Source organism: Tetrao urogallus (assembly GCF_951394365.1).
Source record: "Tetrao urogallus genome assembly, chromosome: 5".
Taxonomy (NCBI): domain Eukaryota; kingdom Metazoa; phylum Chordata; class Aves; order Galliformes; family Phasianidae; genus Tetrao; species Tetrao urogallus.
Window position 1 is genome coordinate 64,680,618 of NC_136818.1, and position 25,930 is coordinate 64,706,547.

Here is a 25,930-nt window from a genome sequence, read left to right on the forward strand (position 1 = left end):
CAAAGTATTGCTCCTAAATGCATACAGTGACATTTAAAGATGGCAGCAGGCATTTTAATATTTTTACATACAATTATTGTAGTTAATTCCAGGAAAGCAGTTTTCTTTCTGGTAATCCTGACATCTTCTTATGTTTGCTGAAACGAATGTACTGGAAGTGTCTTTCTGTTATTTTAGTTTGTATACAGTATATATTTTTTAGGATTCTTCTAGGTCAATTTTTAATATTTTTAATGAATTTACACAGGTAAACTTAAGTGGGTGAATTACTGCTGCTCTGCTCGGTATCATCACACCTTGATGGGATCAGTGCAGCAACACGTACACAGGGTACAAGGACACATAACACTGAACCTCGTAAATTATACTGCTCCTCTTGACTTTGAGGAAATGAGTCCTCTTGGGTAGGAAGTACCAGGTTTGCCCCCTTGTTAGCAATAATGATTTACAAACTTATAATATGCTGCTTTGTCTCTTGCAGAAGTGGCAGCGCATGGGCTAAGACAGCAAGCACTCACTGCACCGAATCATTTAACTGCTCGTTGTGTCAGTGAAGTAACGCTTCTGTTTTTTAGCAACTCTCTGTATTAACAGCATTGGATAAAAGACAAAAGATGAGGGAGAACCTTTTATTTTTTAAGGTAGAATGTGTTGTGTGGAGTCAGGTAAAAGTCAGCTGAAATTGTTTTTCCAGTGTGGGAAAATCTGGTTGTGTTTGTTGTTCAGTACATAACTGAATCAATATAAATAAGTAATGTAAATCTTATTTTTTTTGGTAGCATTTTCAGAGGTTTCTGACCTCTTCTGCACAGTGCAGTGAAGCCTGAGATTACGGCTGAGGTACAGTGTTAGGAAGACATTTACGAACATGTTCCGCTCAGTACGAGTGCCACTGCTGTCATGGTGTGTGTTACTGCATGTGAGACTGCATTCATCTTGCACGTTTCGAAGGAGAGCTATTTTGCATCCCATGCTTGAGTTTCTGATACTGCACTGAATATAAAGCACAGCGGTGCTGGCTTCGTAATAGCGGAGACATCCGTGGTGCCATTTGGGCAGTGGTGGAAGCGGTTTGCAGAGGCACTGGCTGAGCGTCTGCGTCCCGCTGTGTGGTTGGTGCACGCTGGAGCACTGTCAGCGTGTGCTGATGCAGCAAACAGTCCCACGCAGCACCGTGCCACCTGCACACGTCTGCCAGCACAGCACACGGCCCCAGCTCAGCTTGCAGAGCTGCGCAGGGGCTGCTGCTGCCCGTGAGAGGCAGTTGAGCAGGACCGTGTGTCCTGCAGCCTCCCCACAGCTTCAGCAAGTCACAGCTTTGTAACGTGCATTAGTGCTCAGGACTGTGAATCCAGCGAGTTACAGCCTGGGAGGCTGCTACTGGCCCTTCCTTTGCAGCTGCATTACACATCTGCCTCAAACAGAATGCAGCACGGGTATGGCATCTTTGTGTCTGGGCCAAAACAGAAAAAAGTGTCATTCAGGTTACCGGTCATTGCTTTTCATCTGGCTCCAACAGATTGCTCTCTCATTAAATTTTCCTCCTTCGTCTCATGCAAGAAGGAGAATCTGGTGCCTTCGGTGTCCTCAAGGTTGATGCACTTGCAGGGAGCTGCTCTCCTTCTCAAACCTGCGTCCCTTTTTTAAGGCTGTCTCGTTATGCTGCGGTTCATCTTTGTTATGGTAATTCTGAAACTTAACAGGTTTATTAATCCTGCAGAATTTATTATAGTCAAACATGAGATATTATTAAGTTGCTATTGCACGAAGCATTTACCCTCGCTGTTGGAATGACTTGTCCTCTGCATTGGCAGACACAGAAACATTCATTTTGTTTCCTAATTAGGAGAGCTGCAATCAGGAGCCATGACAGAGTTCAGCTCCTCAGTGTACAGCATGCCAGGTTCCATAGTGCAGGCTTTATAAAATTCTCTTTAATTCAGGAACAGAATATCATTAACTTTGTAAGTGGATGAATACAATGGACAAGCAATTTAATTAACTTCTAACATTGGATGTTGGACAGGAGACAAAATGAAATTATGCACATATTTCTTATGCAGGCAGTCAACCTTGAAAGGGGCTTGATTGTGATGGGTCAGACAGGGGGACAGCTTTGTCCAATTATTTGATGTTTAGTCCTGGAATATGAAATTTGAAATTTGGTACTTTGTAAATCAATCATCTCTTATTTTGAGGCATTACAAAGGTTCTTTGAGATAGAAAACAACCACTGGAGGCTGTGACATGCTAAATACAACCTTTTACCACATGGCACTGCTCTTATTCAGAGGTGATCTGTGTAATGCTAAATGAAATGGCCATTATTGCCTTCTCATCAAATTGAATTTGCTATCCTGAGTGCATTGTGTAAGAATATATCTGCAAAATATTAAATTGATTTAATTTCTAAAAAATTACAATTATTTAGAGGCAGGTAAATGTGGTAAGAGTCATCCAGCTTACCAGCTTTGTACAGAATGACCGTTTTTTCAGAGGCAGAAGAAAAATGCAGTAAAATCTTTACATATCCAGCAGTCTCTTCCCATCTCACCAGGAGCCATCCGGGTTGCATCCCAGTTTTAGGAGCACTGCCAAAGCCAAGGTGTTTCTCAGATGAGAAAGTTGGGATGGATCGAGGCTGGTATGAAGGCACAGTGTGGATCAGGCACCTCCCAGCTGCATGAGCAGCGACGGATGGCTGCTGAGCAATTGCTGCTCTGCCTCCTGGTCTGAAGAACACTGGTCTCCCTGTGGAGAGCTCTCCTGTGTGCAGGCATTTGTTGACCTGAGGACTGTGCTGCTTGCAAAGGAGCTGCTAGTTGGTAGGAGCAGAACAACTGAAAAGAGTCAGCGTGGGTTTTTTGCTGGGCGCAAGCAAACCTGCTGGGATTTTTGTTCTCACAGCTTAAATGGTTCCTTCCTTTCCCCAGTGCCATTATTTGTGTTTTGTTTGCTACTTTCCTTTCTTTTGCTAAGAGTCAAGCTCTTTCCATCTCTCCTTGTGTGACGGGACCTTGTTCTTTCACCATTTTCAATACGGTCAGGCTTTCTACATGGGAGATGAGAATTGTTCCTGTGGCTCCAGATGAAGCAGCATCATCACGCTAATCAGCTGCATTGTTTCCCTGTATGGCTGCATCTCACCTGCTGCATGCTCAGATCACTGCTGCCTTTTGCATGGCCTTTGGTCATTTGTGCCGTGGTCATTCATGCAGTTCTAGGACAGAAAAACTCATGTAAGGGAAGAAAGAAAGAACTTCTGGAAGAGGTGGAGTGTTGCTTTGGTCTCTGTTGCTCCTAATTGCATACCGGAAATGATTACAAAAATAGAATATGGAATGCAGCTCGCTTTCTGAAAAATAACGTTATGCCCATGATTTTCTTCTGCTGGCTGAGGCTCAAAACTCAGTTTCTCCCATTTCATGAACCGTCACCAATAAATCTGCTGTTCAGGTTTATTGTACATTATTTTGAGTGGTGTTTATTGAGAATTTAAAACCACCTGGGGAATACCTTTGGCTCTGTGTGGGCCTTAACTGTGAAATAAGTTTAGTGTTTTAAGCACTTGGGTTTATTCCATTAGTTGTGCTTAGAGATAGAAATTACTTTTTTTTTTTCTTTTTTTTCTCTCTTGTTGAACAGCCAGTTCGTGTTCAAAGTAATGCAATGTACTTTGCTCTGGATTTGAATCCACTGGCAGAGTCCTTAGCAGAAATTTTCACACTGATCACGTGCACTTGTTAAAATCACACTCATTAAGAGGCTGTAGGGCAGAATTCAGGAATTCAGTGTGGTACAGAATTAGTTTTGAATCCCATATTCAGACACCCGCCTTTGTGTTGGTGTGGAGCCAAGCTGGATGCCTCTTATCCTGATTGGGGCTGCTAGAGTGCTCGAGTAGTAGAAACATTAAATAACAGTGTGATTAATGACTTTGTGAAGGTCCTGCTCTGACTTCAGGAATATTGATAGTTGTTTTTTTTTTTTGTTTTTTATTTTTAAAGCTGTTCAGCATGCGCGCTCTTCTTAACTCATGAAAATGTTTGGGTTTTTTTGTTGGTTTCTCTCTGTCGGCTCCTTGTTCTATTTTAAGGAAAAGAAGCTCAGCAAAGTTTTTAAATTGAATCGATTTGTAATTAGAATGTTAGATCTCTATGTGAAAGACATCAGTATCAGAAGCAGTATCGAATGTTCTTTGTCAGCGTTGCAGTTTACGGAAAGATTCTTCATTTACTTAAACGTACATTTTTACTCACAGCACCAATTTTGTATTTGTTAATTATTTCTATTACCCTTAAATTACGTAATTCCGAAGAATCTTTCAAAATTGGCATTTTTGATTTGCTCTCTTGATACGTTAAGCAAAAAGAGATGGTAATAAAAGTGGGTCATATTAGCATAACATTGCTCTCTTTTTTTGGTCTTCAAAACAGGGAAAGGAGAGCTCCTAGCACTATTGCTTTTTTTCCTGAGAAAGTTCTGTGAATGATTGCTGTCAGCAAAGAGGCCTCTCTGAGGTATCTGAAAAAAATCATCTTTTCAGACAAGTTATTTTCTGTCGTGGTCTCTTGGTAAAGCATCTGAATGACGAGATCTGGGCATCTTGGAGTTTTAAAATAATCCGGTATGTCACGTAGACACATTGTGCAGTCTTGGAAATCTGTACATTGAAGCCCAACTGGAAATACCTGAGTTTTGGCAGTCAGTCTAGAAATGAGTTATAGAAGCTGTAAAACCGTATACAAACACTGAACTCTGTGATTGTTTCCTGGATTACCTCTAATTTGAACATTATTTTAAAAAAAGCACCATAGCTCAATCTTGGTTTCACACCTTACTGAAGAAATGCAGGCAGGAAGGCGAGGAAGCGCCAGGCTTTGAGGGGCGCTGCAGGAACCCGGCGGGAGGAGGGAAGGCCTGCGCCATCCTGCCCGGCTCCCGCTGCTGCCTGCATGGGGTCACGGCTGTTCCCCTCGCTCAGCTTTGAGTGCGCCAGCACTGGGGGCCTGCTCGGTTCTGCGCTTGCTGAAGGGATCGGTTGTTCCGCGCCGCTGGGCGAAGCTGGCATCCGTCTTTGAGATACGGCGCTGCGAAGCACTGCGCTGGGAGCAGCCCGGCCCGCCGTGGGGCAGCCCGCTGCGCTGGGAGCAGTGCTGCGCCTGGGGCGGCCGAGGCCTGCGGGGGAAGCGGGGCCGGCGCTCAGTTCTGTGCTCCGGTGATAAGCCTAATTCGAGACATGATGAATTGCCGGACATCTGATTTGTTTGCAAATAAAAAGCGATAGATGATTTTATAACGAGTTGATTTGTGTACCCAGCCCGGTTTTTTAACCCCGGATGAATAATAGACGCTGAGTGTTAATTTGGCTGTAGTGGATCAAGCGGCTGTGAGCAGGGCTGACGAGCATGTGCTTCGCCTCTCGTAGACGCACCAGCTGCAGCCTGTCCTTGCAGCGTGCTTGTTCTTCGTTTCTTGGCACGTGGAAACTGTTCCAAAATCACAGCGTTTGGGCACGTTGAGGCCTGCTGCAGGCACGGGGCCCATCGGCGCCAGGCCTGCCGGCCAGCTTTCCAGCCAAGCCTCTTGGACCTCGCTGCAGCGTGAGCCGAGATACGGCGGCTCCATGCAGTGCCTGATAACAGGCTTTGTGCTGGGATTATTGTCTTCCTGTCTGGAGCTGCTGCGACTTCCCGTTTGCTGCGTTTCCCCCGGCTGAAATGTGACAGCTAATAGACTCTGTTTTACTAATGGAAAATTAATACGTGCTCTTGATGTTCAGGTTTATAAATATGTAAAATATTTTTTAATTGTTGTTAGCAAAACAGGCAGGTAATCAATAATATCAGGCATGACAAACATGCTGTTGACATGCAACATAACCAAAAGCACTGGTAGGAGATAAGGGCTTCCTGTCAGCGGTGCCCTGCACCAATTAATATTCAGACGTTGTCATGTTCGATGATAAATGAATTCCTTGAACTATATTGATAGAGTAGGTTAAACATTGAAAAAGTTGGGTTGAACTTTGACTTTAAATATTCATTAAAGCTAATTATGGATTTTATGACTACATGAATTACAGTTTCTGTGTCATCATTGGCAATTTATTTTAAATTTATTTAAAGCGATCTTTATATATTAGCTTTATCACGTTTAGTGAGGTAATGCAGTAAATGTTTACTCTGTATAGTAATTAAACTTTTATTCAGGTATTTCCTTTGTGCATTAAATTTCCAGTTGAAATGACGCACTTTAAAAAAGGAATTATGCCGATTAGCTGTTCAAACAGCGCTGGCTGTTTAAATCTGCAGACTTTGGTGGGAAGATTTCCGTATAACCAAAGCAATAGTGTTTTTAATGCCGGCTGTGTAATGCAGCACAACCGTAAGGTTTGTGTTGCTGTCACCAGCAGTTTTGCAGATGAATCTTTTGGCATGCAATAATGAAAGAAGCTTCCAATAGAGTATCAAACAATATTCTGAAACCTAATTCATAGCAGCGATCGTTTAACTTCAATTTACTAACAGACAGAAGATGCCCAGTATTTTCTCAACAGTATAATTTGGGAGACATAAAGCTTTTCTCATTAATGCGCGCTACCCATAAGTTAAATTCTGCTCTCTGTTTCTACAGTTGGTGATACGGTATGGTGTGGTCAACATGCTTAAGGGGTAGGATGTTATTCAGAAAAACTTGGATGGGTTTATGCAACAGGCCTCATTGCACATGTTCAGAAAATCCAAGGGCCAGGCCTTGCTCCTGGGTGGAGGCAACCCACACTACCGATGGGGGATGTAAAGACAGAGCACAGGCCTGCCAAAAAAGACCTGGGGGTACCGGTGGATGGCAAGCCAGAAACATGCCCTCGCAGCCCTAAAGCCAACCGTGTGCTGGGCTGCATCCGCAGCAGTGCAGCCAGCAGGATGAGGAAGGTGATCCTGCCCCTCTGCTCTGCACTGGTGAGGCCACACCTGGAGCAGTGTCCAGATGCAGAGTCCTCAGTGCAGGAGAGACGTAGACCTGTAGGAGTGTGTCCAGAGGAGGGCCGCAAGTATGATCAGGTCATTCAGTCCTTTCTGTAAGAAGGCATTTTGTTAGCAGCGCTGCTACCACCAGCTAATCACCTGGCTTTTTTGCTGAGTTCCTGAATGCTTCCGTAAGTGCCATTCTCACAAAAGCTTTCAAAAGCTATAATGTATTTGTCTGTGTACACTGTAATTATTGGCTGCGATATTCAAAGAGCTTCTAGGAGTCCACAAAGGAAATGTTTTGTGCTAGGAACACGATACAGCAAGCACTGCTTGCTGAGAGCAGAGTACAAGCCCAGTGTATGGGGGGGCTGCAGCTCCAACACTGTGCTCCTGCCTGCGCCCAGCGCTGGGGGCTCCAACAGCCAGACCCTGCAGTGCAGCTCTGCCAGGCAAGGGCTGTCCTTAGGTGACGCTTGTTGGAGTCCAGTGCTCTTTCTGTTCCTTTCACTTGGTTTCTCTCAATTGCTTTGTAACACCTTGTGCTCTAATTGTTTACCCTAGCCTGCCTATGGGATTTTTCTGTGCAGATCAAAGTATTTAATTCTGGAATATTATGACCGTTTAGTTACAATGTGGAAGGAGATGAAAGAAAAATCAGTGATCAGTTTTAAATTATTGTACATTTCTAAGTATTTGTCTCACCTAAAAACTGTCATCATTCGTGACGGTCCTGACTTTTCACTTTTACTCCTGCTGTTACACTTATTAGGATCTGTGTGCTTGTATTCATACCTGTGCAGGATACTAAAACTTCTCTCTAAAGCAAAATGTGAGTAAATTTTACATGTAAAACCACCTGTCGTAACTCTGTTGCATTTCCCCTGAAGTGATTGGCTGACTTCAGGTCTGACAAAGCCCTTTCCTTCTGTTCTCAGCCCCTATCTGTACTAGTAGGGGTAGAAAGACACCCAGTAATCAAGCCAGACAACTGCACAGACTGTCTCTGTGACCATATGAGGTCAGTGGGCTGTGCTGATCTTCCTGAACATTCAGAAACTTCTGTTATTATCAAATGATGATGATTTTGGATGCCCCATCCCTGGAGGCATTCAAGGCCAGGCTGGATGTGGCTCTGGGCAGCCTGGGGTGCTGGTTGGCAACCCTGCATATAGCAGGGGGTTGGAACTGGATGAGCATTGTGCTCCTTTTCAATCCAGCCCATTCTGTGATTCTGGTAGTTATGAATTCAAGAGCTAGCAACTTGGCCTAATGAACTAAGAGCTCTGTGATCTGGACGCATCCATGAGCTCTGCATTCGCTTGTCTCTCTGTCTGGGTTCATGAAGTGCAGCTTCTGTGGCTGCTCGGTGTTTGAGGAGGCAGGGTACGTACCATCTCCCACATTATTTGTTTCCTGGCACAGCACTAGGATTTGAGTCCACAGTGGCTGGCGGTGTTTGCAGGGTCTGAGCCTTACTTGCAGAAATGAGGTTCCCCTGATTGCATGAAGCAGAAACAGAGATCTGCCTGGTCAGGGACTGCTGCAGGGCGGTCAGAGGGACCCTGGGCTCTGGAATGTGTATCGTCTCCTGCTCAGGTAAAGTCACCTTCAGTGCATATTATTCTTCAGGCTTCTCTAGAAAGACATTTTTAAAGAAGACTTAAGTCTGTGCAGATTGGGGTTAGGGTTGGGGATTCATTGTTCTGCACCAGCCACCATAGATAAGGCAGAAGATGAGAGAGTTGCAGTACATAACAGCCTTTCTGGGATTGCGTTGTAGTAAAAATGCATGCTTACAGACTGTATGCAGTTAGTGCAGTAACACATCTAAGCTGTCCTTAAAATGGAACAAACAAGGAGGTTTCTTCCTTGAGCTTAAAACTTTAATCATTTGGGGCATTTCATGACTTGTAAAGCGTTTCTGTAGGTTACTTAGGTACTGGTTACAGTGCTATTGTAGGTACTAATATTACTTTTTACAAGTAGCGTTAAAAATATGATTAACAAAGTAAAGCCAAGTTGTGGACTTTGAATTACTGTAATTTAACTTCACTGTTGATACGGCCTCTGATTGTGTGAGACATGAATTGAATTGACATAATCTTCTCAAGAAAAGGGCCTGGGCTTTGGCCCGGCAAGAAACTTTCTTTTTGCTTTTGTTTCGTTGCGTTACAGCAGTGAGTTATATCTGCACTCCATCATGTTACAAGTTAACAGTTATTTACAGAAACCTGATTAAGTCTGTAACAATGCGGAAGATAGTGATAGCTGTAATTTCCATTCCATTAGGGCTTTACTTCTTTTCAATTGCATGTTTAGAATTATGCTGTCAAAGCCTATCTTTAATGTTGATAGTAACAGTTCCTGAAGCTGTATGGGTACTAATTTCAAAATTAGTTAAAAAAAAAAAAAACAAACAAAAGAGAGAGATTGAAACTGTAGAAAGTCAAGCAGTGAGCAAATCAGGGTGCCCAGAAATAAATCTGTAGCTTGAGTACAACCAGCAGTACTATTTTAATAGAGTTATGCATCTAAAAAAAAGCATCTTTATTCTTGTTTTAGTGACTGACGCATTGCATACAAAAGCTTCAGGATTCATAGTTAAAGAATCTTAGCATCACAGAATGGTTTGAGTTGAAAGGGCCCCGTAAGGGCCACCTGGTGCCACCCCCTGCAATGCACAGGGACCCCCACAGCTCCATCAGTGCTCAGAGCCCATCCCCTGCCCTGCAGGGACCACCCCCAAGTCTCAGCCCATGCAGTGCCTCACTGCCCCCATTGTAACACACTTCTTCCTCTTTTAGTTCAAAACCATTTCTCCTTGTCCTATCGTAACAGACCCTGCTTAAGAGTCTTTCTTTCTTACAACCCCCCTTTAGATATTGAAAATTTGCCAGATTTTGTAACTGACAACTCACGTGGCTGTTTATATTTTCCTTTTTTGTAGTATACGTATATCCAATTCAAATAATTTAAATCTGATCTATACTTTTGTTGTAAGCTTTGATTTAAGGCCAGCTCTTTATGCAGGTAACAGGAATTCTCTCTTTATGACGTTAATATTTTAAAATATCTTAAAATAATCTCTGAAGTTTTTTAATAGCCAAAGGATTTAGTTCGAGTCAGCGGCATTTTATTAGTCACTAATGATACTGTATTCGGTTAGAAATTAATTGGTAAGTTGTAATGTTTCTATCTAGTATGAGGACTGCTTTATTCTGGTGCTGCGTCCTTGTTGCAGGACACTTAAGCAAACCAAGAACCAAAGCAAGCTGGGTCACAGGGAGGTGTACCCATCAATTAAATGTGTGACAGTGTTTTCTGTTGGATGGACTCATGTGTCAAGGAGATGGGTAGGACCTCATGTTTTTGACAAATCAGCAAATGTTTAATCTCTGGATGTGCAGTATCTCATAAATAATGCAGCAGTCGCTGAACCAAAACAGAACTGTGCCAGGAGGGCCTCTGCTGTTATAGAAGCAAAAAGACAAAATGAAATGGCTTTATCCTTTCTCACTTCTTGAGAAGTCTGTGTGTAGTCATGGGCAGCGGCTGCTGGGCAGCCTTGGGCATCTCGTGGCCCGTTCAAGAGCCACCTCTGCTCTCCTGCACTCCAGGCCTGCGTTTTGAGACACCGCAGTAAGGACTGTTGGCACTCACTGTCAGTTTGGAGCATGGTGCAATTGGTGCCAATTGCAGCAGAGTTTGTAAGCTGTTCTGTAACTCAGACTGCAGCTGTCTGAGGAATGTGGCGTGGGAGGCATGGAGTGTCTCACAGGATCTCTGCGGCATGGAAAAGTGTCCTGAAATCAATGCGTATAAATACCTGAAGAGTGAATGCAGTGCTGGAGCCGAGCTCATCTCAGGGGTGCCCCTGCTTTGCCGGCACCTGGCTGAGTCCTGGCACAGAGACCCAGGACTGTGGGCTGTTTTCCTTGGGGATCTCCAACCCCACCTGGATGTGGGGCCGGGTGCTGCTCTGGGTCGCCCTGCTGAGGCGGGAGGGACCAGAGGGACCCAGAGGGCTCTGCCAGCCTCGGCCATTCCAGGATTGTGGAGTTCTGTGAACGCATAGGAGGCCGTGTGCCGTTTTTGCAGGCTGAGCAACGCGCCCTGTATTGCCTTCATTCTGGAGGTAGCGTTTCAGCTCTTGTCTGTTTGGGACCCAGATACTTGTCCCTGTGAAGCAAGGGACATGCTTAAGCTGTATCCTGCACAAGGATGCTTTCTTTGATGATGAACGTAATAATAATCCTTGAATAAAGGCTTAAGATCTCAGAAATCCTCAGAACCGTGGAAAATACTTCAGTGTTTGTAAGGAAGGGATACTGATATTTTGCTAAATATGGATGGGCTTATTATGCTTTTAAAATAAGTTTGCTGAGATGGGAGTTTGTATATACGGTGCGGATGATTTCTTTGTCTGCATGCATTAATTGATCTGAAATGAGATGACTCATTAAAGCCGTTACAGAATTCCTTATTTGAATTGAGTCACTGTTTGAAAGCCAAGTTCTCAGGACTCAGTCAGCAGGAGGAGTTATGATTATACATCCTACCTAAATCAAAATTATGAATGTGTAATATTTTATTTTCAATGGTAACTCATTTCTCATTGTTTGTTTTCTTGTGGGCAATAAACTCTGCTTCTGCATGCACTTAGCAACACAGCAGTCAGGCCAGCTTCAAGAAACTTGGCGTGTATTCAAGCATCTTAACCCTCTGCTAATACTTTCATGTATTTTTCTCTTAAGGTCTGTACATTGTGTGACAAAACTTGTTTCTGTGTGCTTTGCACCAGTACCGATAGTAGCACTTGCACTGCAGGCGTGCCTTGCAGAGGTGAACGTTCTGTTCTGTTCAGTCGTTATTGTCGCATCGCTTACCAGCAGGGAAAGCTGTATAAGCGTGTATAAATATTCCCAACGCTCTTGTCAGATGTTTAATTTTATGCCTGCTCTGAAGTTGGCAGTCATTTGCTGTGCCCACCTCACTCTGAAGATGGAGATCCTGTAGCTGGCTCTCTGGGCTATTGAATACCTTAACGCTACTCTTGTTCCTGCAATATGCAGTCTCCAGAAGTTGTGAAAGAACTGTGGGAATGCGTTCTGTGCTTAGAAAGGCACTTGTCTGTTTTACTAACTGCATCCATCAATTTGGCATTTCTGAACGTATGCCTGATTATTGTCCTTACCTTGCTTAGTCAGCTGTTAACAGTCTTCTTTATAACTGCATTAAGCATCAGAGAAATAGCTGAGGAAGTTAATACTTTTATAGATGCTATGAAATCTAAAAATATATATATATTACTTATCATATGCTTATTTTTTGTTGTTGGAAAGCGTGTTGCTTTGGTTTCAGTAAGCCAAAGTAGATGTTTTATACTTTCCTATGTTGTGTTTTACAGGCTCTAGGAAGTTTTTACTTTCTTCATGAATCTTTGAAAAACATCTACCAGTTTGATTTTAAAGGTAAGCAAAGGAATTAAATGCTATTAATTGTCAACTGGCTTTATACATGAAGGCAGTGCTGTCATCTTTTCCTGAAAGCAGTGTCTAGCAGTTTTTCTGTGATATGCAAATTTCTGTATAATTCATACAAGTCCATTGCTGATAGGCGTTCCTTTTCTTACCTTTTATAGATCTCTTATGAGAAGTCAGTGGGCTGGCTGCAGGTTGAAAACCGGTGCATTAATCATTCTCATGCAAAAGGGACCTTTGGATCCATAGAGATCCCTGATGATTTCAAAAGAATTCTGAATGACCACAGGGTTTTCTATGTAGATCAGATATAGGACCGAGACCTTAAATGTCCAACAGCAGTGGCCATTCTGCAGTGCTGCTGAGGTAGATTTATGGCTCAAATTACTTCAGAGCAGCACGGGTCGGTAGGAAAGTGTCATTGTTTCTAACCCACATTGATCCATCAGGTTAGAAGTCTTGCTAAATCTCAGAAGTTTAAAAGTAATGTTAGCCAAGTTACATTGTGTATTAGAAATATTGCAGACAGTTATTGAATGCTTCCCAAAGGTGTATATAGCAAAGGTTCTGTAAAATTTATGTTATTTCAGTTGGGAACAGAAATGTTGTGAGCTTCATTTAGCCTCTTGAGCTGAATCACATTAATACTACATCTAGCATCCCATTAACTCGAGACACTGCTAAAATCTTGATAACTATAGAGTGAACTAGTTTTCTTAAATATATGGATACATTATTTTTATTCTCAGTCAAGACAAATTGTCTCTGCTCGTGTAATTGCAGCAGCAGAATCTTTCTCTCTTGAAATATTTGAGTGGTAGTTCCACATATATAACAATTAAAGACTTAGCCAGGATAAGTCCATCTGTCATTGCTAATGTCAGTGCCTTAGGAAAATTTTAGATCTAATATTATAGACAGTTCAAAGCATCTTTTATTTCTGAGAGAGCGTGCTGGAGAACTCAACAGTGATGTAGAATCATAGAATCATAGAATCACAAGGTTGGAAGTGAGCTACAAGATCATCCAGTCCAACCGTCTCCTCATCACCATTGCCACCACCAGCACTGAACCACATCACGCAGCACATCGTGCAGACGCCTCTTGAACACTGCCAGGGACGGCGACTCCACCACCTCCCTGGGCAGCCATTGCAGCGCCTGACCACTGAGAGAAAAAGTTCTTCCTTATGTCTAACCTAAACCTCCTCTGGTACAACTTGCAGCCATTGCCCCGTGTGCTGCTCGTTGCCTGGGAGAAAAGGCCAAACCCTTCCTTACAGCCTCCGTTCAGGAGGTTGCAGAGTGCAGTGAGGTCTCCCCTGAGCCTCCTCTTCTCCACACTGAACAATCCCAGCTCCCTCAGCCGCTCCTCATAAGGTTTGTGCTCCAGACCCCTCACCAGCTTTGTTGCCCTTCTCTGGACACGCTCCAGAACCTCAACATCTTTCCTGTAGTGAGGGGCCCAAAACTGAACACAGCACTCAAGGTGTGGCCTCACCAGTGCTGAGTACAGGGGATGCTCACCTCCCTGCTCCTGCTGGCCGCACTATTTCTAATGCAGGCCAGGATGCTGTTGGCCCTCTTGGCCACCTGGGCACACTGCTGGCTCGTGTTCAGCCGAGCATCAACCAACACCCCCAGGTCCTTCTCTTCTTCACACTCATCCAGGCACTCATCCCTAAGCCTATAATGCTGCATGGGGTTGTTGTGCCCAAAGTGCAGGACCCGGCACTTGAAGGGACTTCACTTGTAGGGACTTCTAATGAGAGATCAGCCTCAGGGTCTAGCCTTCTCTCCCACTAGCAGACCCTGGGTAATGATAGAGATGCTCTTTAGTGGGTAAACTGTGCAGAGTTGAAATACTGAAGGAAATTGGCGTTGCGTATGAAGCTGGGTGCCTAAGATGTTGCTTAGAACTGAACAGTCTGTTGATCCACTGTGCTTGTGAAGCAAAGGAATCAGTAGGTTCCATGGTTTTTATTTACGATGGCAACATTCTAACTGTTAATTCATTTTGCCACTTGAATAGCTTTATATATCATAATGTGTGAGCTGTGTCTGCACACCCGCTTCCTTATAGGTACCGCTACAGTTGCATCATAGCAGTGCTGGAGAACTCACAGTTTCTCTCTGAAACTAAAACTCCCTCCTACTGGCCATAGATAGCTGTGTCATAGGTGGCTGTGTCACTCTAGTGACATCTGGCAGAGCGAAATGACAGTTGTGTAAGGAGAGGAAATGCTTTCCTGCTTCATTCGTTATTATTCAACAGTTTATTTGCTACTGTAGAGTTTTTAAAAGAAAGTTTAAGAATTAAAAAATGAGAAACATGAAGGCGAAACTGTAGGGAAAAGTAATCAGTATATGAGAAATAAACAAGTACTTGTTTCAGGAAATAAACATTTTTAATGTTAGGTGTTTCATTCTGCTCATCAAAATGTATAATTACTCTTTAGCAAAGCCTGGTGAGGTGTGAGCCATGCATAAAAAGATGCGTTTGAGCCCAATTGTAGCTTGGAAAGAAAAACTCTTAAAAAGAATCTAAGGAAGGCCATGCTGCACTGAAGTGGTGTTGGAAGTCGCGTGCTGATCCCTGATGTGGGACAGAATCAGTCTCCCAGTGTAGTGTTGGTAAAATGTCACCCTGAAGGATTCCATTAGGATGTATCTCTCGTGACTGTTGAGATTTTCACGGTGCAGTAAGGTCCTAAATCAGAGGTAAAATCCAAATGGATACATTCTCTGGGCCAAAATCACTATGAAGTTCCAGTTCTACTCAAAAGCTGGCGGAAAATCTGTGTTCATATACAATTTGATTTTCCTGTAGCGTTACCGCATGTTTTCAGAATTCACTTCATAGCTGAATGTGACTGAGTACAGTCTATGGAAGAGAAGATTGCTTCTGGTGTTGAGTTCTTAAGAAGAGATACTTGAGTTCTAAAGTGAGAATTTTTTCCTATGGTCCTCATGCATTATGGCTACAGCACAGGAGGTGTTGAGCTGTTTCTACAGTTGTCAGACACCTCAGAAGTTACTTACAGTTTAGCTACTGAAAAGATGCTTGCTCCGAAGAGCCATCGTCCAGAAGAACTGTCGTCCGGCAGAGGGTTTTGCTGACTGGGGTGTGGAGGTGATTTTGATCTGCCTCTTGTCCACAGAGCAGTGCTACAACTTTGGTTATCAGAACAGATCTAGTTTACTCTGGAGTGTTTTTATTTGGAGGTACATGAGAAGGCATGCTTCTTTTCTGCTGGATTGGTTTGTCAGCAGTCGTGTAAATGAATCCCTGGTTCATAGTTAGCACTGATGTTAATATAAGTTGATGGTAAAATGCCTCCTTTCTGCCAAGTGCTACCTTTTGTTTAGGTACTCCCAGCAAAAATCTTCAGTCCTTACAGTTCTGCCTAATGTGTTCTGTGTCCTGAATGACACCAGGATCTTTTTGCTGGTAACGTTAAACTTTCTCACAGAGGTCCATCTGTCCGTGATCTACTTAGAATGGTGGCACATTAGTTTATTGGGATATTTGTTTGGTCTTCCTAGTGGAGCCAGATCTCAAATTGACTGTCACATAATGAACAATGCTTAGTTTTCTTTCCCCTGAAGATAAATTCATAGATTACAATTAATGTTTCCTCTGATTATATCAACTACTTTATTTAGACAGCTTAAAGGGACAAGTTTTCGTGTTAATTGTTATTCTCACCAGATACCCAGTAGAACCAGTATCTTTTATTTTACTTTTTTTAACAAATCCATCTCAGATCAGCCCATGGGCGGCTCGCGTCCTGTTAGCAGCCCGCGGGCACTGCTGGGTTTGCTCCACTGCCACAGCCAACCCAGCAGAAGGTTCAGGTGTGGCCACACAATACAGTGGAGGAAGACTGTCAATGTTGTTGATTTAAAGCAAAGATATTCTGAATGACTGCATAGTGATTAGCTGCGTAGAAGTTGTGATTACTAATGTGTTAGAATCATCAGGTATTTGGCTAGGTGGGCTTAAAATCTGAAGAGAGTTGCTAGATAAACCAAGCAAATAGTCATTACTCATAACAGAATTTGTGTTTTCCACCTTAATATGTATTCTATTGTTTTTCCTCTTAATGATAATTAAGTCATTATAAGTCATAAGTCATACATTAATCAGTGTAAATGGTTGGATGGTATCCTAGGATGTCAACGTACATCTCTTGGAAGAGCCGTGTCAGGAAGTCGGAGTGCTAGAGTACATGGAGACCTGATCTCCAACACTGTACAGTGCTCTGAATTGTAAAAGTAATAGTGCCACTGCCTGTGTAGCTTGAGAATGCCAGCTATAAGCAGCCAGGTGTGTTTTTCCTAAGAAAAACTTAGTGTTTATGTTTGCTAAAACTCTACCTTTACATAGATGCCACTGTTCTTCCAATGGGTACTGTAAGATATGGATGTTAAGTTTGCTTTATATCTTCTCCTAGCTAAGAAGTATAAGAAGGTTACTGGGAAAGAAATCTACTCAGACACTTTAGAAAGCACACCCATGCTGGAAAAGGAGAAGTTTCCACAGGATTATTTCCCTGAGGTACGTACAATCTGTAACGTATTTACAGTCATTGTGTGAATTTGGAGTTCAAATGGAGTTCTTTGTGTAGTAGGAAGTGCTTGTGAAGGATGGAGACAGTGATGAAAAGTCTTGTTTGTACATTTAGAACCAAAGAAACAGGAAACTGTGCCAATTGCAAATCTGTTTCAGGGAGACTTAATCCCTGACAGGGTGAGATGTGGCTCTGAATGGATCCCATTTGTATTCAGCTCTGTAATTGTGGCTGCAGTGCTGCTGGTTTCTCTTCAGCCTTGCTAGATACTCTCCAGTCACTGCAAGTTTGTGGGGATAGTTTCTTACCAGCACAAGAATACGTGAAATTTTCAGGTATTTGTGTGTTCCTCTCATGCTGCCCTGGCATTCCCTTCTCTTGCTGTTCTCTTAACAACTGGGGGGTGCTGTGTGTCTGAGCTGGAGGTTCTTTCAAACTTAGAAACAGAAGATAAGCTGCTAGCTTTCTTCCATTGCGCTTGCAGGTGCAACTCCACGTGCAGCTGTTGTCCTTGTCTGCAGTTCCTTTCTTTGAGGTAGACTTCAATTTGTTCGTTCTTAATTCTGTGAGAACGTCTAGGACATGGCTGTGTTTAATGGTTGTTGTTGACTACAAACTGGGTGAATATGTTTGTTGAATTCCTGTAACAGCTGTGGATCTAGCTGGTACCCCGTCACTTTAGTATTAGAAAGAACTAAATAGACTTTAAGAATTAGTTTAGAATTTGTACATACCCACACTTAGAAACACTGAGGTAGTACAAGTGTGCTTGGGATAAGGTTGCAGAAATAGTTGCATGGAATGCAACCTGATGGAATGCTGGTTCTGTCTTTCTTTTCTGGACTTCGAAATTAACCTCATTTGTTTATTTTCCTCTCTTCTGGAAAGGTAAGTATCTTTAATGTAGTTGTATGGATTTTATTTCCTCTAATAAACATCTCGAATACTCTTTTGGAGTTAGGCATTAGATCATTTTGAGGGAACTCCAGGCGGTTACTGAGATATTTCTTTTGCTCCTCTGTCAGCAATAAGCTGCAGCAGTGCAGGTGATTGAGAGCACAAGCAGGACGCAGGCGGCGCTGCAGTGATTTCCTCGTAGTGCTGAGAGCATCAAGCAGCAGCACGAGCGCCGCTGCCGCACTTATCAGCAAGAGGCCGAGTTATGGATTGTTCTTCAGTACCTGTGAAGAGTTATTCCCACCGTTGCTTCACAGCTGCTCTTCCGCCTAAGACTGGCGTATCTGTAACTGACCCAGCAGTTTTTATTTCTGCCTTTCATGTGAGCTGATCTTTGCAGTCCCATGGGGAAATGGTGGCTTTCCCACCTGCACGGCAGAGCAGAGCCTGGATCTGTTTCTTGTGGCAACTCAGAGCAGGTGTTCCCATGTTTGGTGGTGGAGCAATAGCTTCTGTATTTGTGTGTGGTGCAGCACTGCTTTAGGTACAAGAGTGGCACCATAAGAAGCAAATAAATACCATTTTGAGATCAGTTGCCTTCCTACTATAAGCGTTCCTAATCACTGCGTTGCCATCCCATTTTGCATCATGCTCAGCAGCAGAAGCTGTAGGGAGAGGGAAGGGCTCCTGAAACAGCTGCTGCCTGCCCCAGCAGCACTCTGCATAACAAGGTGCTGCTTCCCACAGCATGGCTAAACATGGTGGCAAGGGGAGTCACTGTCTTCACCTTTTACTTCCACACAGCCTTTGCTTTTAGCTTTCAGTGCACAGGCTGTACCTCAAACCCTGTTTCCACCACCTCATTTTCTTCCCTACCCTGCAGAGCAGTGAGGAGCAGCTGCACGATGCCTGGCTGCCGTCGTTGTCAAACCGCGGTCACTCCTCACGGATACATCAGCATTTCCCTGCAGTGCCTGCTGTGCTCTGCGCAGTGCCTCGTGCAGTGCTGCTGCGCTCATGGAGCAGCGCGGGCCTTCATCTACTTTATTTCAGAACTTCACACAATGGGAAAGTGCCAAGGGCTCCCCAAGACTGCAGTCGTGCGGACAGGAGAGGCGCTGATATTTGCAGTTCGGTGGCTTTCTGTGCTCGTTCAAGCCAGCAGTTTTTGTTTGACTTGAAAGATGAGAAAACTGTGGTGGTTTTTACATTAGGCTGGTGGTTTTCTTTTTGTATGGAAGAGCAGGGAGTGTCTCAAGCAGTCATAGCGCAGCAATAGTGAACAAACAGCTGACGTGGTTTTGCTTCTCCTACACACATTGTATGGTATTTTCAAAAGTAAAATTACACCCTGTGATTACCTATTACTGGAGCCAAATGCCGCTAGTAGTGCTACTAATTAAAAAAGACCAGAAAACAGCGCGTCTTTGAAACTAGGAGTTGACGCATCAGAATGCACGCGCGCGTATCACATCTACATGCTCCTGTATGTTTTAGCCAGACTGCTCATACTGCATTTACAATGTTTTTGTGTGAGAAATGGTTTAAGACTGATTTCTTTTCTCTTTATTACTGCCGCTTAAGGATGATCTAAAAGTAATTACAATGATTGAGGCATAATGCAATTCAAAATAATTACGGCCCACTGCCTATAAAACTAACAAAACTTTCTGTCCTGATTTATGGGTCCTCTTGGCTAGGCATGAGACTCAAATGATGCCTTTGGGAGCAACACTCCAGATAATGTTAGGCCATTTAAAAAAAAGCAGATTTGTGTAGTCTATCAGGCCTGAGTAATTTTTTTTTCCCATAGTGAGAAATTGGTTGTTATCATAGATCACAGATACTGCTCAAAGCTCTTATGAAAGATGAATTAATTTCACTAATGCTTTAATGCAAACCTTTCATGGAGAAGGCTGTATGGTGATAACCTTACTGCAGGCTCTCCTTTCTCAGTGATGATTTATGTTGTCTTTTAGTAGATGAAACTGCCTGTATTCACAATCCATCTGCTGGCTAAAGGAATCCTATTAACAGAGGATCTGGGAAGAGACTTAATATTGTGAGGTGAAAGATGTGGTATCCCCTGTCTGGGACATGAAGTTGGAGGGCTTTTTTCTGTTTTAAAATGTTGATACGTCTCTGAGAAAGCACAGATGATCTATGCCATCTCTGCCTGTTTTCGTACCGGCTTACAGATGGTTGGTCTGCTAGTGAGTATTTGTTCAAGTCAGCGTGAAGAGCGTTTCTTTAAAGTCTGTAGGATGAAGCAGTTTTCTCTTTCCTCCTTCCTGGGACATAGTTCTTTAAATTCTGTTTCCAAGATTTCCCTTTTCTTTCCAAACGGTCTGCTTGAGAATATTAAAGCACATCAATGACCCAGAATTTCTGAGACTTGTTCAGCTGCGGTATATATTTATACATATAAGGTGAAGGACCACATTTTTATATTTAAGAAGCTAAACTGTTTCAGCTTCTGGGTTGTGTTAGGTTCGGAGCTCGCTGACTTTTCCTTTCTTAATGTTACATACGTGAATTATTAACATGAAGTGAACAATTCGTTGAAGCTGAAGGAATTAATTGTTTTCAAGCCGTTAACATCTAACGGTAATTCACGGATTAGAATGGGGAATATACAAATTACACATTAACACAGATGCCATTGTGGATACGGAGGCATAGGTGTCCTGGCTTCATCCAGCCTGGGATGAGCAGTACATTCCTCAGATCTCCAGCATTAGCTTCCTGTGCTGCCTTTCTCTTGTGCTGCTGCTTTTGCATTAGGCCCAACCCATCATGTTTCCATCCACCACTATTGCTTTTGTAATTATTCAAATGGTTATGTTCCAATAGTAATGCGATCATACCATATAGATATGGACTAAAGAAAGTCTTAATTGAATGGAAATGGGATCAAATGCTGAGCTAACCTTATCCTGACAATAACAGCAAATACACTGCGGGATCAGAGCTCTGGTCTTGTTGTCTGGAACAACTCATGTAGCACTGCTGGGCCTGGCAGTCCCATGTGTGGCTGTCCTGTTATTACTTTGCTGCTCTTGCCTTAATGATATGAAATTTGTTATTGCTACCCCTTACTACTGTGGCATTTCAGAATGCTTTAGTTAAAATGAGCTACAAAACTACTATTGTATTTTGGTTATTTTGGTTTGGGAGTCTTAAAATTTAATTCCATTGTATATACTCCTCTCGACCCCACATTTTCTGTTTGAAAGAGAAGAACTTGTATACATTTAAATTGGAGAGTTTAGTGAAACACAGGAGAAAAAAAGACCTCAAAGATCCTCTAGTTCCAATCCCCCAGCCATAGGAGGGCTGCCAGCCACTGCACCAGGCTCCCATCCAGCCTAGTCTTCATTGCCTCCAGGATGGGGCACCCACAACTTTACTGGGCAACCTGTTCCAGTGCCTCACCAACCTCCAAGTAAAAATTTATTTCCTAACATCTAACCCAGATCTCCCATTTTTTAGTTTAAAGCCATTCTTTCCTGTTCTGTCACTATCAGACTATGTAAAAAGTCAATCCCTCTTCTGCTGCAAGCTCCCTTCCAGTATGGAAGGCCACAATGAGGTCTCCTCGGAGCCTTATCTTCTCCAAGCTAAACAAGCCCAACTCCCTCAACCTATCTTTATAGGAGAGATGCTCCAGCCCTTTGATCATCTTTGTGGTCCTCCTCTGGACCCAATACAACATTTCTCCTATACTGGAGGCCCCAAGCTTGGATATGGTGCTCCAGATGGGGCCTCACAAGGGTAGAGCAGAGGGAAGAGTCGCCTCCCTCTCTCCCTGCCACCATACCTTTTTTGTTGAAGCCTAGAATACTGTTGTCCTTCTGGGTTGCAGTTGTATGCTGCTGGCTCACGTCCAGCTTTTCATCCATTAGGACCTCCGAGTCTTTCTCCACAGGGCTCCTGTCAATGACTTTTTCCTCTTGATCTGTTCTCATATCTGGTGTTGCCTCAACCCAAGTGCACTTGGCTTTATTAAAATTCATTACATTTTCATGTACCCCCTGTTCAAGAGTGTCCAGGTTCCTCTGGATGGTGCCTTTCCCTTCTATTGTGACAACTGCACCACTCAACATGGTGTGATCACCAAGCGTGCCGAGGGTCAATCCCATTGCCTGTGTCATTGATAAAGATGTTGAAGAGCAGTGGTCCTGAGACATACCCTTAGGGAACACCACATATGACCGGCCTCCACCTGGACATGGAGCCATTGACGACAACCCTCTGAGGACAACCATCCAACCAAGTCTTTATCCGTCTAGTAGTGCAACCTTCAAATCTGTATATCGCCGCTTCAGGGATAAGGATGTTGTGCAGGACGATGTCAAAGGCCTTGCAAAAGTCCAGGTAGACAACATCAGTTGCCCTTTTTTTCTCCAATGCCATCCCGCCATCAAAAAAGATCACCAGATTAATCAGGCATGATCTGCCCTTTGTTGAAGCTACACTGGCTGTCTTAATTACTTCTACATGTTGCGTGTGCCTTCACATCTCTTCCAGGAGTATCTGCCCATGATCTTCCCAGGCACAGAAAAAGGGTGTTTCCCTTTTTTCACTCATCAGGGATTTCACCTGACAGCTGTGATTTTTCAAAGATGATGGAAAGAAGCTTGGCAACCATAGCAGGCAGTTCCTTCAAAACCCTGGAATGCACATCGTCTGGCTCCATAGACTTGTACACATTCAGCCTCGTGAGGTGGTTTTAGACTTGCTCCACTGTTACACTGGGAGGGATTTTGCCCCCCCCCCCCCCCCCCCTTAGAAGTTCAGGGACAGAAGAAATGTGAGAAGCCTGACTGGCTGTGAAGGCCGTGGCAAAGAACTTATTAAGTACCTCAGCCTTCTCCATGTCTCAGGAAGCCAGATCTCCCTTTTCATTTCTATGGGGACGTACACTCTCCTTCACCCATCTATCTTGTCTGCCCAGTGTATCTGAAGAAACCCTTCTTGTTGTTTTTTACATCCCTCCCCAAGATCAATTCCATTCCTTGGCTTTCCTGCCATCCCTGCCCATCCAGGTAGCATGCCTGTATTCTTCCCAGGCAGCCCATCCCTGCTTTCATTGCTTATACTTCTCCTTTTTTTTTTCCTCAGCCTGGCCAACAGGTCCTTGCTCAGCCTTGCTGGTTTCCTGCCTCATCTGCCTGATTTCTTGTACTCTCAGAAAGGCGTCTGTAAAGTGCTGCCAGCTCTGTTCTGTTCCTTTGTCCCTAAGGAGAGTTTCCCAGGAGATTTCATCCAACAATTCCTTAATGCAGGACATTGCTTGGTATGTTGAATCATAGAATCATAGAATCACCAAGGTTGGAAAAGGCCTAAAAGCTCATCCAGTCCAACCGTTCACCTATTCCCAATAGCTCCCACTAAACCATGTCCCTCAACACAACATCCAGCCTTTGAGTTGAGTGTTCTTGCTGTTTGGTATTTGGCCATGTCAGCTGCAAGAGTTGCCATCTTCTCTGTGAACTACAGTGTCCCTTTAAGAAGCTGCGATTGCACCACAGTCATTGCCACTTTAATATGTCTTTCCTTCGTGCCCCTGCTTTGTATGGTTGAATAGACCCTTGCTGGGTCACTCTTTAATTTGATATGGTCCCTCTCAGTAAAATGATGGAGAAAAGATGAATTAAGGCTCTGTGCTAGTTGTTATCAATCACGGTTTGTGTGCATTACTTATTGCTAACAGTGCTTTTTGACATTAGCCCTCTATAACCTCTCTCTTCATGTTAATGTTGTCTGGAGGTCCTTTTACCCGATGTAGCGGAGGTTATTTATGTAGGTGGTGCTTCTGGGGGGTTTCAAAAGGTCAGCACGATCTCCTGAGAGACTCTGCTCACAAAGAGAAGACTGACGGATTGTAACTGCAAGTTTTCAAGTTGTGATTTTTTTTTAGAGCTTCTAATAGGGAGGTGTCACAATTTCAGTGAGGCATACTAAAGCAACAGAGTTGAAAAGTAGCATCTAAGTTATACTGCTGTTCTTAAAACCACTGTTTACAGTGTATGCGTAAGGAAATGCCAATCTACAGTAAGAAATTCCTATATTTTATCAAGTCAGAAAAAAAACTGTGTTGCATGTAGCTTTTAAATGGCTTGTGTTAATGAAGACTTGCCTGAAACAGAATAAGGCAGTTGAGCCTAAGGCTGAGCACACCTTAAACTGAAATTACTTCTGTTGGTGCAGTAATCGGTGACAGAGTCATAGCAAAGCCCTGCAGCAGGCCTGCCAAAGAGGGGTGATGATTGATGGCAGGACTCTTGGTCTCATGTGCTTTGGTTACACTAAACCTTAATCTCATTGTACATACGCGAGTATATGGCAACAGGCAGGGCGCACCTAAGGGAGAAACAGGTCCGACTGATGTCGTGGTGAGGCCTGTCGCTGTCATCTGAAAAGGGGGAGGTTCTGGAGGGCTGTGGAATGTGAATGTCACAGCTGTTTTCAAGGAGGGCTTAAGGGAGGGTCCCAGGTAGCCATCCTGTCCTTATCTGTAGGAAGGGGACGGAGGAGGTCGTTCTAGATGACCAGCTGGGAGCTGGCAATGGCTTACAGGGTGGTGATCTGTGGTGCAAAGTGTGGCTGGTGGTGGTCCTCCAGACCATGCTGGACCCAATACAACATTTCAGTATCTGTTTGACAGCTTACACAGCAGGATGGATCACATCTGCTTTGCAGATGATGTCCAGTCAGAGTAGCAGAAAATATGGTGGAGGACAGGGCTGCTGTTGAGAGGAACTTCAGCAGGCTGTAGAAGCAGCCTGATGGGAACGTTTGGTGAAAGTTAATGCTAAGTATCCTCATACTGGGATGGGATAACTTGTGGGCAGCACAGGCGTCCTGAAAATACAAAAGCACCCAGGGTCTTGTTGGACAGAAGTACAACGTGAGCCAGCACTGTGGCAGCACAGAAAGCTAGCAGACTGCCAGGATGTGTCAGGTCCCCGGAAGGGACTCTTCTTCTCTATTTGCTCCTCTCGGAGGCCAGCGTTGTGTTTCCAGTGTCTTGTTTGAGAACCAGACAAACATGGGCAAAGCAGAACAAGTGTGGCAGAGGCACCAAACTTGTTGGGGCTGAAGCAGAGGTGTGAGAGTCTGGAGAGATGGTCTGTGCTGAAGGAGAGACTGGGATGGGGGCTTTGGGGGGTGGGATGAGGCTCTGCTGGGTACCGTGCAGCAGTGGGACAAGGGGCAGTGGTCACCAGCTGCAGCAGGGAGAATCCTCTAAATATTAGGAGGCTGGATTTCACCCTGAGGATAAACACTAGAAGAGAGGCAGGCCCAGGTGGGTTATGGAATCAGTGTTGTCCTTGGAGGTGCTCAAAACCCAACTGGGTATGGCTCTAAACAACCGAATATAATTAGCTGTGTTTCAGTTGTACTTCTTTTAAGTGCCTGTTGTGTTGCCAAAGAGGAAAGATAAATGAAAAGTGACAGCTCAATCAAAGATAATACTGTGGGCTGCATCATAGGCTTGGAGCATTTGATTTTAAGTTTTGTTTATTATTCTTTAGTAATTGGAATCTATATAGTTATTGTTAAGGATGAAATGACAGTGCCCATTTTTTCATTGAGATTAAAGCTGATGATGAATGCTTTCAGTATTTAACTTTTTTTTCCCAGTGTTTTCCTTTTGAAATTGAAATTTGCCAAATCTCAAGGCATAACAGTATTACCATTATCATCACAGAAACTGTGAATAAAAAGAACTTTATCGGATTATGGCATTTGTAGTTTGCCGTGAAAGCTGGGCTATCAGGAAGAAGTTACTGTTTCATAACTCCAACCTACCATTCTTTATGGGTCTGAATTACTGCCACAGCCACAGAAAACTTTTAAAATGAAGTAGATATTTATTCACAACCACAAGTGTTCTTCCTCAGTAGAGCTACAGTTTCAGAAAAATAAAGAATTGGGATGTGCTAAGGGAAAACGATAAGGATTTGGATAAATTGTTTTATCCCTGAATGTGTGTCCAT

General features: G+C 43.6%; 1 protein-coding gene across 1 annotated transcript in view; it reads left to right on the plus strand.

The window, feature by feature from the left end:
* Nucleotides 1-25,930, plus strand: part of INPP5A (inositol polyphosphate-5-phosphatase A) — a gene marked incomplete at its 3' end in the record, with an annotated part of 209,557 nt that overhangs the window by 94,146 nt on the left and 89,481 nt on the right. Inside the window, exons 5-6 of the mRNA XM_079535402.1 lie at nt 12,382-12,445; nt 16,911-17,014. Coding sequence (XP_079391528.1) covers nt 12,382-12,445; nt 16,911-17,014 — 168 coding nt within the window. The remainder of the gene's footprint in view (nt 1-12,381; nt 12,446-16,910; nt 17,015-25,930) is intronic.